This window comes from Camelus dromedarius, chromosome 7, assembly GCF_036321535.1.
Source record: "Camelus dromedarius isolate mCamDro1 chromosome 7, mCamDro1.pat, whole genome shotgun sequence".
Taxonomy (NCBI): domain Eukaryota; kingdom Metazoa; phylum Chordata; class Mammalia; order Artiodactyla; family Camelidae; genus Camelus; species Camelus dromedarius.
This window is the reverse complement of record NC_087442.1, coordinates 77,399,892-77,413,864: the sequence shown is the minus strand read 5'-3', so window position 1 is coordinate 77,413,864 and position 13,973 is coordinate 77,399,892. Positions and strand designations below refer to the sequence as shown.

The window sequence follows — 13,973 nt, the reverse complement described above, 5'->3', positions numbered from 1 at the left end:
CAAAGCATGACACTCTGCCCAGAGATGGGCATTTTTTTTCATTTACCCCATGGGGGTGCTTTTTTCTGATAATACAATACCTCCATGTCTAGTTGTTTCCTAGTTTAGAACCTCAGAGAACATGCAAATGTTAAAATGTTTGCAAGTCATTGATAACATCCTACATGAGACTCCTATTTTCCAAGTAGAATAGTCCAAGCCAAGCCATCTGTCCTTTCTTTCCATGACCTACTGTTGAGTCACTTTATCTTCCACATCATTCTCCTGGGGAATGGGCTCCACTGTGCCAATGTCCCAGAACAATACACAAGACTCCAGGAGTGGTCTGAGGAGTGCAGAGCAATGGTGATTATGATTAATACAGTTGTAGGATCACATATGTTCTTGGGCAGCAAATGTCTCCCATGGACTTCAATTAAGCTCGCTGCCAACTGCACCCCCTTGATCCTTTAAACATGTGCTGCTGTTATGATATTGTTATTTTATGTTATACTTCAGCAGTTGAGTTGTTGGACTCCAGGTTTAGATGTTATACCTGTTTCTATGAAATTACATTTTAAAAGAATTGGTTCATTGTTTTGGATACTTTAGAAGGAAGTATTAACTATCTCCTACTGCTCCATGGAGTCTCTAAGTTTGATGAGCCCACCACCCATCATCTTATCTAAATCACAGATCAAGGTGCTGAAAATGGTAAAACTCAAAGTATAAAAATTGCTTGTTCACAAGCTAAACAGAAACTTGTCATTTAAAGCAAGGTACATGCCTATATAAGTGCAATAATAAGAAACTAACTTCATATTGCTTCTGTAGATCTTAATTCCACATTTCAATGACTATATACAAAGATATGTAATAAAAGAGTTAATATTTTAATAGCTTACTAGACCAATATATTGTCTTTTAAATATTTACCACTAAGAGACCACAAGAAATAAATAAGTGTGAGAGACCATGAAGGGATATTCAAATAACAGGAAATGTAAGTTAAGAAATATAAGGTGAAATATTCACTCTCACTAGTAATAGAAGAAATATATGTTAAAATAATAATAATTAATAACAGGCAAAAATGCTTAAAATATAGGAAGCACCTATTTCTGGAAAGGTCGGGGTGAAACACATACTCATATATTGCTGAAAGCATTGTAACTTGGTTGTGATTTTCTTAGAAATCAATAGAGTAACATGTATTAACAAGTTGAAATTTTTTTCTTACTTCTTGACCCAGGAAATTTATCCTAGGGAAGTAATGAAAAGGAGTTGCATTTGAACATTGTTTATAATCCCCCAAAACAGAAAACAATGTCCTAAATATTCTTCAAATATTATATTTGAACATCCTGATGAAAGAAATATTATATTATGAGGAAGTGGAAGTATGAAGTATTAAGGTTGTGTAAAATAGAAAGAAATATTTATGTGTTAAGTGAAAAAACTATACAGCAATGTAAAATTGGACAGAACTATAATCTAGATGGTTTACGACCTTTTTTCTGTCCCATCACAATGGAGAGATATGACATATTCCCCCCTGGAATAGTGGTTCTTCTGGGGGTAAGTGTAAGGTAGGATATGGATGGGGAAATGAAAGCAAAATGACGCAGCCTTCATAGAATAGAAAGAGCACACGGGAAATCAGGTGGCTCTTGTGAGGAGCCTCAAAAGATGGATAAGCTTTGGAAAGAGGAAGATGGGAGAAATGAGCAGAAATGTAGGTAGGAAAGAATAGTCCCACTCTACTCATCTGTAAAATGGGGCAAAGAGAACAGTACTTACCTCATGGGACTGTTGTGAAGATTAAATGACGTGATCTGTGTGATATGGTTAGCATGGGGTCTGGCACAGAATATGAATATTCAGTATATGTTAAACCTGTGTTATTACCAGTTAAACCTGTGATTCTGTGGGCAGAATAATGATGTTCATATCCTAATCTTTGGAACATGCAAGTGGGTTAGGTTACATGGAAAAGGGGAATTAGGGTTGCAGATGGAATTAAAGTTACTAATCAGCTGACTTTAAAATAAAGAGATTATTCTGGATTATCCCTGTGAGCCCAGTGTAGTCATAAGTGTTTTTAAAAGTTCAGTAAGGAGGCAGAGTATCAGAAGGAGATGTGACTATCAAAGATGGTCAGAGGGATTTAACGTTGCTGCCTTTGAAGATGGAGGAGAGGCCAAGGAAAGAGAGTGGCTTCTAGAAGTTGGAAAAGGAAAGGAAATGGATTCACCCCTAGAACCTCCAGAAAGGAATGAAACCCTGTACATAACTTACTTGGTTTTAGCCCGGTGAGTTTAGTGTCAAACTGCAGACCTTCAAATCCGTAACATAATACACTTACGTTGTTTTACGCCGCCAAGTTTGTGGTAATTTGTCACAGCGGCAATAGGAGACTAATAATCCTACCCTGTGAGCACCAAGAGGCAGGTTTCTGATGCAATTCTGCTCCCTGTTTATTGCCAGCTCTCAGCTTGGTGTATAGCAGACTCTTAATAGATTATTTGAATGATTGAATAAATAGATATTTTAGAAATATACTGCAGTGAAGTTTGGGAGGAAGTTTTGCTTTGGTCTAGGCAAAATAAGGCTTGAATGTTGGTTAGGGTCATAATTTGAAAGTTTTTGAATATGAGGCTACAGAGTTTATTCTTAATTTGATAGGCACTGGAGATACACTGAAGATTTCTGAGTATTAAAGGAACAGGATTGGAACTGTGTGTTAAGAGATTAAACTGAACAGTTTTAAGTAAAATTAGGAAACATTTACTTCATGATTCTGGAATTTTATATGTCTACGTATGCATCCTACTTATGTGTCTAAAAAGCCATATTTTTAAAGTTATCCTACTAATTTTTTGACTCTTATTAATCTATTCATTTTACTTACTTCTCTTTTTCCACATTTATGATTCAATATGTTAATATTTTTCCAATCCGATGCTAATAATCTCAAACTGGGTAATTATTTTTATATATAATTGCGGCTGAGATCCAAAATTATTAAGAAAATGAATAGGACAAGTGGGCAAGTGGGCATTTACAATTGAGATCAAACAGAGAGATTATAAAAAATATCTGATGACTTTATTTCACTATCAGATTTGGTAGAATAGGGAAAGGCTCATAGTATATTTTGATTTCAGTGAAAATGTGGCAAAGTCTTTAACAACATCTTCCTGAATAAGAGCATGTGAACTGGGTGATGATAATAAAAGGCAGGCTTGAGGCTAGTGGACCAACCATATCGAAAAGTGGACATGTTATCAGCATGGACATGAATCAGTGGACAGTATCTCCAGTAGAGTGACACAGGTCTTTGTCACTGAGTCTGTGCTAACTGGTTGTGCCATTGATGACTTGGTTTAAGATGGAAGCATGCCTATTTAATTTACTGAAAGGATTAGTCAAAATCAGACATGATGGAATCCAGATTCAAAGATACTATAATAGGAATGTTGGGCTGACACTAACAAAATGAAATTTAATGAGGATAAATGTAAAGTCTTCCAAGTACAGTAGAGTACAGTGGAAGGCATACATAATTTTGGAGAAGTTCCCCTCATGTGGGAAAAAATTCAGGTTTTTATGTGACTAAAGTTACTGTGAAATAAGAATATGAAGAAATTACTTTGCATTTTTGACAATCTAAAATTTAGTTTTTGAGATTGGTTCTATGAAGATAGACAGTGGGTAAAAGATAAAATAGAAGTAGATTTTAATTAAATGTAAGAAAAATCTTTTAACTAGACCTGAGGAACAAAGAATTTTGGTTAATTTCAGCCCTAGCTAATTTGAAGTCTGAACAATGTCTTAGTCCATTTTCCATCTGGGCAATTTCTGATTTGATCAATCACTTATCAATAAACATTAATATACTAATGTTATATTACAGATTTATCTTATTTTATTTTGTTTTCTATTTTTCATTTCTTTCTTTTCATTTCCTGCCTTGTGGGTTACTTGAATATTTTTTTAGAATTCTATTTTGATTTATCTATAATGTTTTTGAGTGTATCTTTCTTTAGGTTTTTTTAGTGGTTGCTCTAGGTATTATACTATATAAACATAACTTATCTCAGTCTAGTCATGTCCTTTTACCAGTTCCAGTGAAGTATAGAAGCCTTACCTCCCTTTGTGTCCCTTTATTCTCCTTGTTTCTAATATATTTGTTTTCAATATTTCCTTTTCATATATTGAGAACCACAACAGTGTTATAATATGTGTCTCAACCATTGTATTAGTCTGCTTGGGCCGCCATAACAAAATGCCACAGATGGTGTGGCTTCAACAACAGAAATTTACTTTCTTAGTTCTGGAGGCTGAGAAGTCCCAGAGCAAGGTGCCAGCTGATTTAGTTCCTGGGGAGAGCCCCCTTCCTGGATTGCAGGTGGCTTCCTTCTCTCTGCGTCCTTACATAGGGCGGGGGCCGGGCTGGGGTGTAGAGAGTGAGAGAGGGAGAGAAAGAGAAAGAGCGCTCTGGTGTTTCTTCCTCTTATAAGGATATCAGCCCTATCAGAATAGGACCCTACCTTTATGACCTTTCTTTAACCTTCACCACCTCTTCACAGGCCCTATCTCCAAATATTGTCACACTAGAGCTTAGGGCTTCAACAAATGAATTTGGCGGGACACAAATATTTAGTCCATAACAATCATCAAACATAATTCAGAAAACTCAGTCAGAAAAGGAAAGTCGATTATATTTACCTGTATTTCTGTTTACCGTGTTCTTTCTTCCTTCCTGATGTTCCAAGATTCCTTCTTTTTTGTTGTTGTTGTTGTTAATTAAAAAAAATGTTTTTGTTGGGGAGGTAATTTGGTTTATTTATTTATCCTAATGGAGGTACTAGGGATTGAACCCAGGATCTTGTGCACGCTAAGCACACACTTTACCCCTGAGCTATACTCTCCTCAACAAGATTTCTTCTTTTATTGTTTCCTTTCTGTTTAGAGAACTTGCTTTAGTTATTCTTTTAGGGTAAGTCTGCTGGCAATGGATTCCCTTAGTTTTGCTTCATGTGAGAATGTCTTGATTTCCTCTTCATTACTGAAGGATATTTTCACTGAACATAGGAATCCAGGTTGACAGTTCTTTTCCTTTAGCAGTTGGAAAATGTTGAGCCACTTCTTTCTAGTATCTTCAGTTTCTGATGAGATGCCTACTGTTATTCAGACAGTTTTGCCCTCGTAGGTAAAGTGTCATTTTTATCTTGCTACTTTCAAGATTTCCTTTCTTGTTTTTAGTTTTCAGAGTGACAATGATTTGTTTGATGTGGATTTTTTTGAGTTTATCTTGTTTAGGTTTGTTCAGCTTCTTGAATCTGCAGGTTTCTGTCTGTTGCCAAATTTGGAACATTTTCAGCCATTATTTCAAGTTATTTTTTTCAGCCCAGCCTTCTTTATCCTCTCCTTCCAGTCCTCTGATGACACAAATAGATATTATATATTGTAGGCCCACAGGTCTCTGTGGCTCTGTTCTGCTTTTTTTTTTTTTTTTTAAGCCTATGTTCCCTCTGTTTTCAGATTGGAAAATATCTGTTGTTTTATCTCTTTAAGTTCACTGATGTTTCTCCTCTGTCCCCTCCAATCTGCTGTTGAGACCATCCACTAATCTTTTTATTTCAGTTATTGTATTTTTCAGTTCTAAAATTTCCATTTGGTTTTTCTTTATAGCTCCTACTTCTATGCTAAAATATTTTCTCTACTGCAGCTATTTATTTTTTCTTCTTTTTCAAGAATGTTCATAACTGCTTGTTAAAGTGTCTTTATAATGGCTATTTTAAAATCTTTGAAACATAATTCTAACATCTTTCTCATCTCAGTGCTGGCATCTACTGATGGTCTTTTTTCATTCAATTATCTTCAATATTTATATTCAAATTTTCTTCTTGGTTCTTGGTATAAGTGATCTTCAGTTGCAACCTGGACATTTTGGCTATTATGTTATGAGATTCTGGATATTTTTTTAAACCATGTGTTTTAGCTGGTTTCCTCTGACACTGTTCTAACAGGGAAAGGGAGGGCTACTCCCTCTGTATTGCCAAGTAGAAGTCCAAGTTTTCCACTCTGCCTCCATTGATACCCAAGTTAGAGAGAGAGGCTCTTCATTGCTGCTGGGTAGGGGTGGGAATGCTGGCTTGCTACTAGACCTCTTCTGATAGCCCCCTGGCTGGGGTGGGTATGAGTGTCTTATTCTCCCCTCGTGGTCTCTACTGACACTGTATGAGAGAACTGCTTCTTTACTGCCCATCAGGGATGAGATTCTTGATTCCCTCCTTGGCCTTCTCTGATACCACCCCAAGAGTGGTGGTGGGGTGCCTAGTTACAGCCTGGTGAGGGTAGGAGCCATAGTTGGTCTTAGTGATGTTTTGTTGCAGTAGGTTGATTATTTTCTAAAAATTTCTGTCTTGGTAGGCTACTCCTTTTTTTGGCCCCAAAGCTAGAAAGAACAAGATTTTGTTGGAGCTTTTATTGTCTGTTGGCATTTCTTAGTTGCTGGCTTCTCCAGCACTCAATCTGAGATGTGTGCACGTAAGAGGAAATAAAGAAAACCCAGGGAACTCACTGCTGTGCTGTTCTTTGGGTTCGAGATCCTTAGCCTGTCTGCTTTCTCCTCTCTGTTCTTCAGTCTTCTTATGTTCATTTTATATATAATGTCCAGGGTTTTAAGTTGAAAGTTGCAAGAGGAATAGGGGAAATACATTCATTTTCCTGGTTAGAGCATATCAGAGCTTTGAAATAACTTTTATAGAAAAATCTAAATTACTTTATAATGATTTTAATGAAAAGGCTGAAATTGATGAATCATGTTCTATGTAATTTTATTTGAACTAAACACTAATGCTATCTCCTTGGATTAAATACAAGAATGGTGGAAATAACGTTGGATTAACAGTTAGAAACCTGGGTTCTAGTTTAGATTCTTCCAGCATTCAGCTGTGTGACCTTGGGCAGATCTCTGGGCAACTCAGTATTCTCTTCTAAACTAAGAGTGTTGGAGTCATTAGATGATCTCTAAGTTTCGTTCTAGTTCTAGCATTTTGATTTTCCCCTCATCAATCTGTTACTTAAAAAAGAATCTACAGACTCCCACTGTAAGAAAATATTTGCAAAAGACGAGACTGACAAGGACTTAATTTCCAGAATATATAAACAGCTCATACAACTTAATAAGAAAAAAACAAACAACCCAATCCAAAAATGGGCAGAAGACCTAAACAAGCAATTCTCTAGTGAAGACATACAAATGGCCGATAGGCACATGAAAAAATGCTCAATATCACTAATTATCAGAGAAATGCACATCAAAACTACAATGAGGTATCACCTCACACCAGTCAGAATGGCCATCATTCAAAAGTCCACAAATGATAAATGCTGGAGAGAGTGGAGAAAAGGGGACCCTCTTCCTCTGCTGGTGGGAATATAGTTTGGTTCAGCCATTGTGGAAAACAGTATGGAGATTCCTCAAAAGACTAAAAATAGACTTACCGTATGATCCAGCAATCCCACTCCTGGGCATATATCCAGAGGGAACCTTAGTTCAAACAGATACATGCACCCCAATGTTCATAGCAGCACTATATACAATAGCCAAGACATAGAAACAACCTAAATGTCCACTGACAGATGACTGGATAAAGAAGTTGTGCTATATTTATATAATGGAATACAACCTAGCCATAAAAAATGATCAAATAATGCCATTTGCAGCAACATGGATGGACCTGGAGAATGTCATTCTAAGTGAAGTAAGCCAGAAAGAGAAAGAAAAATACCATATGATATCACTTACATGTGGCATCTAAAAAAAAAACCAAATGAATTTATTTACAAAACAGAAACAGACTCACAGACATAGAAAACTAACTTATGGTTACCGGGCCGGGGGGGTGGTGTGGAAAGGGATAAATTGGGAGTTTGAGATTTGCAGATACTAATATATATAAAATAGATAAACAACAAGTTTATATTGTATAGCTCAGGAAACTATATTCAATATCTTGTAGTAACTTACAAGATGTGAAAAAGAGTATGAAAACCTGTATGACAGAAGCATTGTACTGTACACCAGAAATTGACATAGCATTGTAAACTGACTATACTCCTATATATATATAAAATAAAAAAGCTAGGCAAAAATTTAAAAAGACTCCCACTGTAATACAGGATTTGAAATATGTTGGTTAAACCAAGTAAAATCCTCATAATTAGATAAGACAAATTAAGATAAGTTATTTATTGGATGCATTTTTTCTTCTGGAAACATATTTATTTTGCTTTCATGTTTTGAAAGAAAACTGTACTTAGTACAGAATTCTTAATAGCAATTTATTTTCTCTCTGCTCTTCAAAGATATTACCCAATTATCTTCTAAATCCTATCATTTCTCTTGAGAAATCAAGCGGGATTTCTCTACCTATATGAATGTAATGTGCCCTTTTTTCCTGCTGCCTTTAAGACTTTTCCTCTTTGGCTTTTCACTTTTCTTCAATAGCTTTATTAATGCTGGTGCCTAGGTGTGGTTTTCCTGGATGCCTATTGTGATCCAGGCACTCTAGTAAAAGTTTTACTAATGTTCGCTCATCCAATCCTCAGAACAACCTATTAAAGTAGAGATTATGCCCATTTTATAGATGAGGAAACAGGCTCAGAAAGGTGAAAAAAAGTATCTAAGAATATTTTGTCATAAAGATCCATTTGATTTCAAGTTGATTTGATTCCAGAGTTGATGCTTCCAACCACTTACGTATACTTTTTTACTTTTTGGCCACTTTTCAAGAAGCAAATTATTTTATAGAAGTGGGATCTTGAAGCACAAGTTCTGGATAGCTAAGAGATATATGATATTTTTAATTTCTCCAATCACTTTATTTTGTTTGTCTTCATTTTTAAACTACATAATTTATAAATTCAGAATATATACTTGTATAGCTAGTTTTTTTCTTATGCTTATTCATAATAATAATGTCCACTACTTACTTATCTGATATAAGAAGCATCATTCTCCATGAGAGGTAAAGGAACAAACTAGGCATTTTAAACAATCTTTCTTCAAGGACAAAATTTTAATTTGCCAACTTTCCATAAAGCTTATAGTGTCTTAGGAGAGTCCCAGGAACTAGAAGAAGTATTTTATCTTTATGTGTAAATTTACTCACTTATGAAGAATGGATAAGAACCATGTTTAAATCTATTTAAGCTAATCAAAAGGTAGAGGTCAAGAAGAAATGTAAAAATAAGAAATAGGGAAAACAGAATAGAGAGATCAAACAATGCCAAATTTAAAATTATACAATAATTAAAATGCTTTGAATTGACATTAATTCCTAAAAATATTTCATAAAAATATTGTTTGGTTTTAAGTGAATTAAATGAGTATGTATCATAAAATGAACTATTGAATACTCTGCAATTTGTAGGGTTCTTATGTTTTCTTAGAATACAAATGGTCTTACAAAAAGATTTATCCTTTCAACTGGAATCAATTCTGATAAGTTTGTGTAGATGTCTGGTATGTATTTATGTGGCAAAAGACTCTTAAGTCTTTCCATATTTAAGTATCCTAAGTACTTAAAATATGATTAACATGGAAGGGGGGAGATAACAACATGAGAAGCCAGGAGTACGTAAATCCTTATTTTACCCCTTTCTTTCATTATGAAGTCCCCTTACCATTTCTGCTGGCTTACTCTGTGAGATTTTGTGTGTCTGACTTGCAGGGAAATTCCAATGGAAGTTATACAAATTTCACATTAGAATGTGTTCCCAGAATTACCCAGAGAACTAATTGTGATGTAAAGAGTTGTTGTAATACCATTTCTTTACAAGGACTAATGAAGCTGGTTATTGGCACCATAATCTTGTTCTGAGATCAGGGTGTGCTTTTCTAGGAAAATGATTTTCTCTTCAGAAAGTTACCATGATTTTGGTAGGATGAGAAATCGTTTCCTGGCAGGTAGTTTTGTTTTGTGCATAAGCCCATTGTGTGGAGAGGGTGCTCTGGTGTAGAGAAAGCAACTTTCAAAATATTTTAATCTTTTATTGAAACGAAACAAACAAAAATATTATCTGGTTCAAACAAAATATCATCTGTAGGTCCAATATAGGACAGATAAAAGCTGCTTAATTCTGGGAGGAGAGGAGTGTAATTAGAAAGAGCGGTAGAGTTCTGTCCCTTGGTCAGTCCATTTTCGCAATAAAGCATTTTCTATTCAACCTGTTAGAGTCTGAGCAGCACAATTTGAAAAAACCCTCCAGTAAAATATAAAAATCCCTAGATTAAGAATCTAAAGATCTAACCTCTAGTCCTAGTCCTGCTATTAAGAAGCCATATTACAGAACCTCTGTAGGTCCTCATCTGTAAAATAATGGAGATTGAACTAGGTATCTTTCAGCTCAAATATTTGAGGGAACCATGAGCAGCTGGATGCAAATCACAAAACTCTGTTCTATCAGTTCTCTACTGCAAAATAATATGCTCACTGGAGGGTAAAATTTGCTTGCCTACCTCAGAGTTCTAAGTACTAGATTTTTTTGAATCTTAAAAATTTAGTGGAGTTAAGATAAAATTGCAGTGTAAAATATACAATATAAAATAGTCCTATTCTCAGTGATTTCAATACATTTTTCTTTCTCATCTCATTTTAAATTAGTGATACTTCATTGATTCACTCAACAGAGTGCCCACTATCTGACAGACACTGAAGTAAGTACTGAGGATAAAAAAGACTAGAGACTGTCCATTACTCTATAAACATTCATAATCCCCTCCCCTTGAATACAAAAATAATTGGTTCTTAACCATGTGTTCTTTCTCAACCGAACTTTTTTGTCTGTGATGCTGTATCCTTTCTCGGTGGTAAAGCTGGTGCTGCAAAGGGACATATTAAAATTAAATGAAAAGTGAAGTGTCCTCATTTAGAAAGAACTATATATTTAAAAATGACGTTTTCTGTAAGGAGAATGGCTTTGTTGTCATAGATCTTTGATCAACTTGAGCACAGGGTATTTAGTCTATAGGTATAAAAGGCTTTGCTTTCCCGATAAGTAGAGTCTCTCTTAAAAGTGAAGATGGTTCCATTGTTCAGAAGGAGACAATGTCACTGATGCCGCCCATACTACATGAATAATTCTGGATTACTAGCGTTGCTGGAAGTGGATTGGGGCCAAAAGAGGGAAGAGTTGGATGAAGACGCAAAGGAGACCTTGGAAGGTTTAGAAGGGAATTGTCAAAGGGCCATTCCCTCTAGACTTAACCCCAGATTCCCTTTTTGTGATACAAGCCACAGCCTTTGGGCAGGTCTCCCTTTGTTATACAGACTGGTAGACCTTCCAGCTCGAGCCACAAATGCACACCCACTCCCTTGAGGGACTCTCCCCAAGGTGGAGCTGACGTCCACCCTTTACTCTTGACAGGGCACCCTCCCCATAGACCCACCCAACTGTTGACTTGCGTTCAAGGGCCACCACCATTACCCACCCCAGCACCATCTTCCAGGAACTGGCCTCTCCCCCATTAGTCCCCGCCCCTCTTCGGTGAGCACCCAATGGGTGGAGTCGGGTACGCGGTGGGAGGAGCCTGAGGCGGGCACATTTAAAGAAAGGCAGAGGGCGAAAGAAGGCAAGAGAGAAGAAGAAAGAGAAACCAGGGGGCGAGGCGCCGTCCAATGACAAAGCCCAGGGGTGGGCGCCGGCCGCCATCTTGTACCGGGCGGCAGGATCTTCACCCGCGTCCTCCGCCCTCGGAGGGGGAGGGGCGGCGGCGGAGGCGAGAAAAGTAGCTAGAGACGCGCCGAGCGGGAGGCGCCAGCAGCGGCCGCAGCCGCGGAGCCGAACGCGGGCGGTGACGGCGGCGGCGGGACCCGGCGAGCGCGGGCGGCCCCGAGCGGCCTCCGATGCGGCGCAGCGTGAAGAGGCAGCGGCGCCGGCCCCCGGCGGCCCCGGCCCCGGCCGCCTGGGGCGGCGGCTTTAGAGCGGGAGGAGGGGCCGGGCTGGAGGCGCGGGAGGAGAAGGTCGTGTACTCGCGGTCGCAACTGTCTCTGGCCGACAGCACCAAGGCGCTGGGCGACGCCTTCAAGCTGTTCATGCCGCGCAGTACGGAGTTCATGAGCTCGGACGCGGAGCTCTGGAGCTTCCTCTGCAGCCTCAAGCACCAGTTCTCCCCGCACATCCTGCGCAGCAAGGACGTCTACGGCTACTCCTCCTGCCGGGCTCTGGTCCCCGACCCCCCAGTAAACCCTGCCGCCCGTGGCCAGACGCGCAGGCCGGCCCAGGGCGCCGCGGCCAGAAGGAGGCGCCGCGGAGCCCGGGCGCCCGCCGTCCGCCGGAGGAAGCCCCCGCCGCCGCCGCCGCCGGCCCTCGAGGAGAGCTGCCCCACAAAGCCCGCGGCTCCGGAGCCCTGCTTCGGGGGCCGCACGCTGGAGGAGATCTGGAGGGCGGCCACCCCGACGCTGACCACCTTCCCCACCATCCGCGTCGGCGGCGACGTGTGGGGCGAGCGCAGCCTGGCGGCTGCGCGGCGCCGGGCGCGCCAAGTCCTGCGAGTGAACCTGGAACCCGTGGTGAGGCTCCGCCGCTTCCCGGTGCCCCGGGCGTGAGACGCGGCCCGCGTAGCCCTCCCAGCCTGGGACCGAGCTCCCGCTCGGAGGGATGGACTAGTGTCAGTCAAGTGTTTACAGATCCGGCCAAGACCCCGTCCCCTCGTGCACTTTACGGGCGAAGATGTCACCGGATGGTTTTCCCCGGCCCGCGGCGCCGCCGTCTGGGACCCGGGGACAGGTGTGCCCTCCGCTGCCTCCCTTCCGGCGCCGAGTCCGCGGAGGGAGGAGACCGCTGGACCCGCAGGGGAGGGCCCTTTTCTTCCTTACCCCGAACTGAGACGTCTCCAGGACTGTAGGGGCAGATCCGTTTTCTCCCTCTGGACTCTACCTCACTGGTCTGGAAGTCCTTCGAAGAAGTCAATTATTTTTCCAAAGGAATTTGGTTTCATGCTTGTGTAATAAAGCCAGAATCGACTTGCTTTTCACCCCGCTCCTCTAAGCCCCCGTTTTTCTTTTCGACTGCCACCCCTCTTGCTGGATGAACGATCGAACCTGTTTTGTGGTGTTGCACCCATTTGTGCTCAGGGTATTCTGAATCCCACTCGTTCCCTAATTTTAACTGGATTCCAAAGCTTTGACCAAGGATATTTTTCTAAGAGATTCAAGCTTATGACTGTTAATAGTGCAAGGATTTGTATGCTTTGAATTTCATGGGCTCAGTGATTGCAAACAAAGAGATGCAAAGTACAACTGTTTAAGCATTTTAAAGATGTTTCTAAAGGTTTTATATTGAAATTTAATGTTTCAATTTACTGAGCTCCTAAAGAAAATGGTAGAAACTCCTATAAAGTTCTGTTTAGGAAAAGTTGACTTGTTAAATTCTTTTTAATTAAATAAAAATTAAAGTGCATTGAAACCACATGGCTTGTGATAAAAAAATGTATCATAAAGAACTGGTGTTGGTTAAAGAGATGGATGGAATCCTGTTGGCAATCATATGGCTTCCTGGTCTAACATACAAATCCAGGAATAGTTCAAGGATAACTTTAAGTTGGGGATCACATAGGAGAAGGGAATGTGTGTGAACTTTGTGATTAAAATGAGAAACAGAATACCCATTAGAATTCTCAGAGCTATTAATGATCTAGAGGGGTGGGGTCATTTCTTGGTATCAAATAACTGGTTGAAGTTACTTTGAGCAAAGTAGATCTTTCTCTATTCTTTGTTGTTGGATAGCAAGAAATGTCCAGAGTAATATCCATCACATTTATAAATATCGTGACAATTAGTTGATTTTTTTTGCTCCACGAGTATCTTTTATCTGAATTCCATTCATAATGTTTGCAGTTACCGGTCTTTGTTGACAGCTGAAGATCACAGGAATTGGAACAGGCGAGTCACACTGAGTACTGACCCTTCTGTTACATT

General features: G+C 39.5%; 1 protein-coding gene and 1 long non-coding RNA gene across 2 annotated transcripts in view; both read left to right on the top strand.

Annotated features, from left to right (window-relative positions):
• LOC135321764 (uncharacterized) overlaps positions 1 to 13,973 on the top strand; it is a 208,035-nt gene that overhangs the window by 174,726 nt on the left and 19,336 nt on the right. The window lies entirely within an intron of this gene.
• On the top strand, positions 11,562 to 12,782 carry CCDC71L (coiled-coil domain containing 71 like). Its single transcript, XM_064487689.1, has one exon. The coding sequence runs from the start codon at positions 11,901 to 11,903 to the stop codon at positions 12,600 to 12,602; it is 702 nt and encodes a 233-aa protein (XP_064343759.1). The 5' UTR covers positions 11,562 to 11,900; the 3' UTR covers positions 12,603 to 12,782.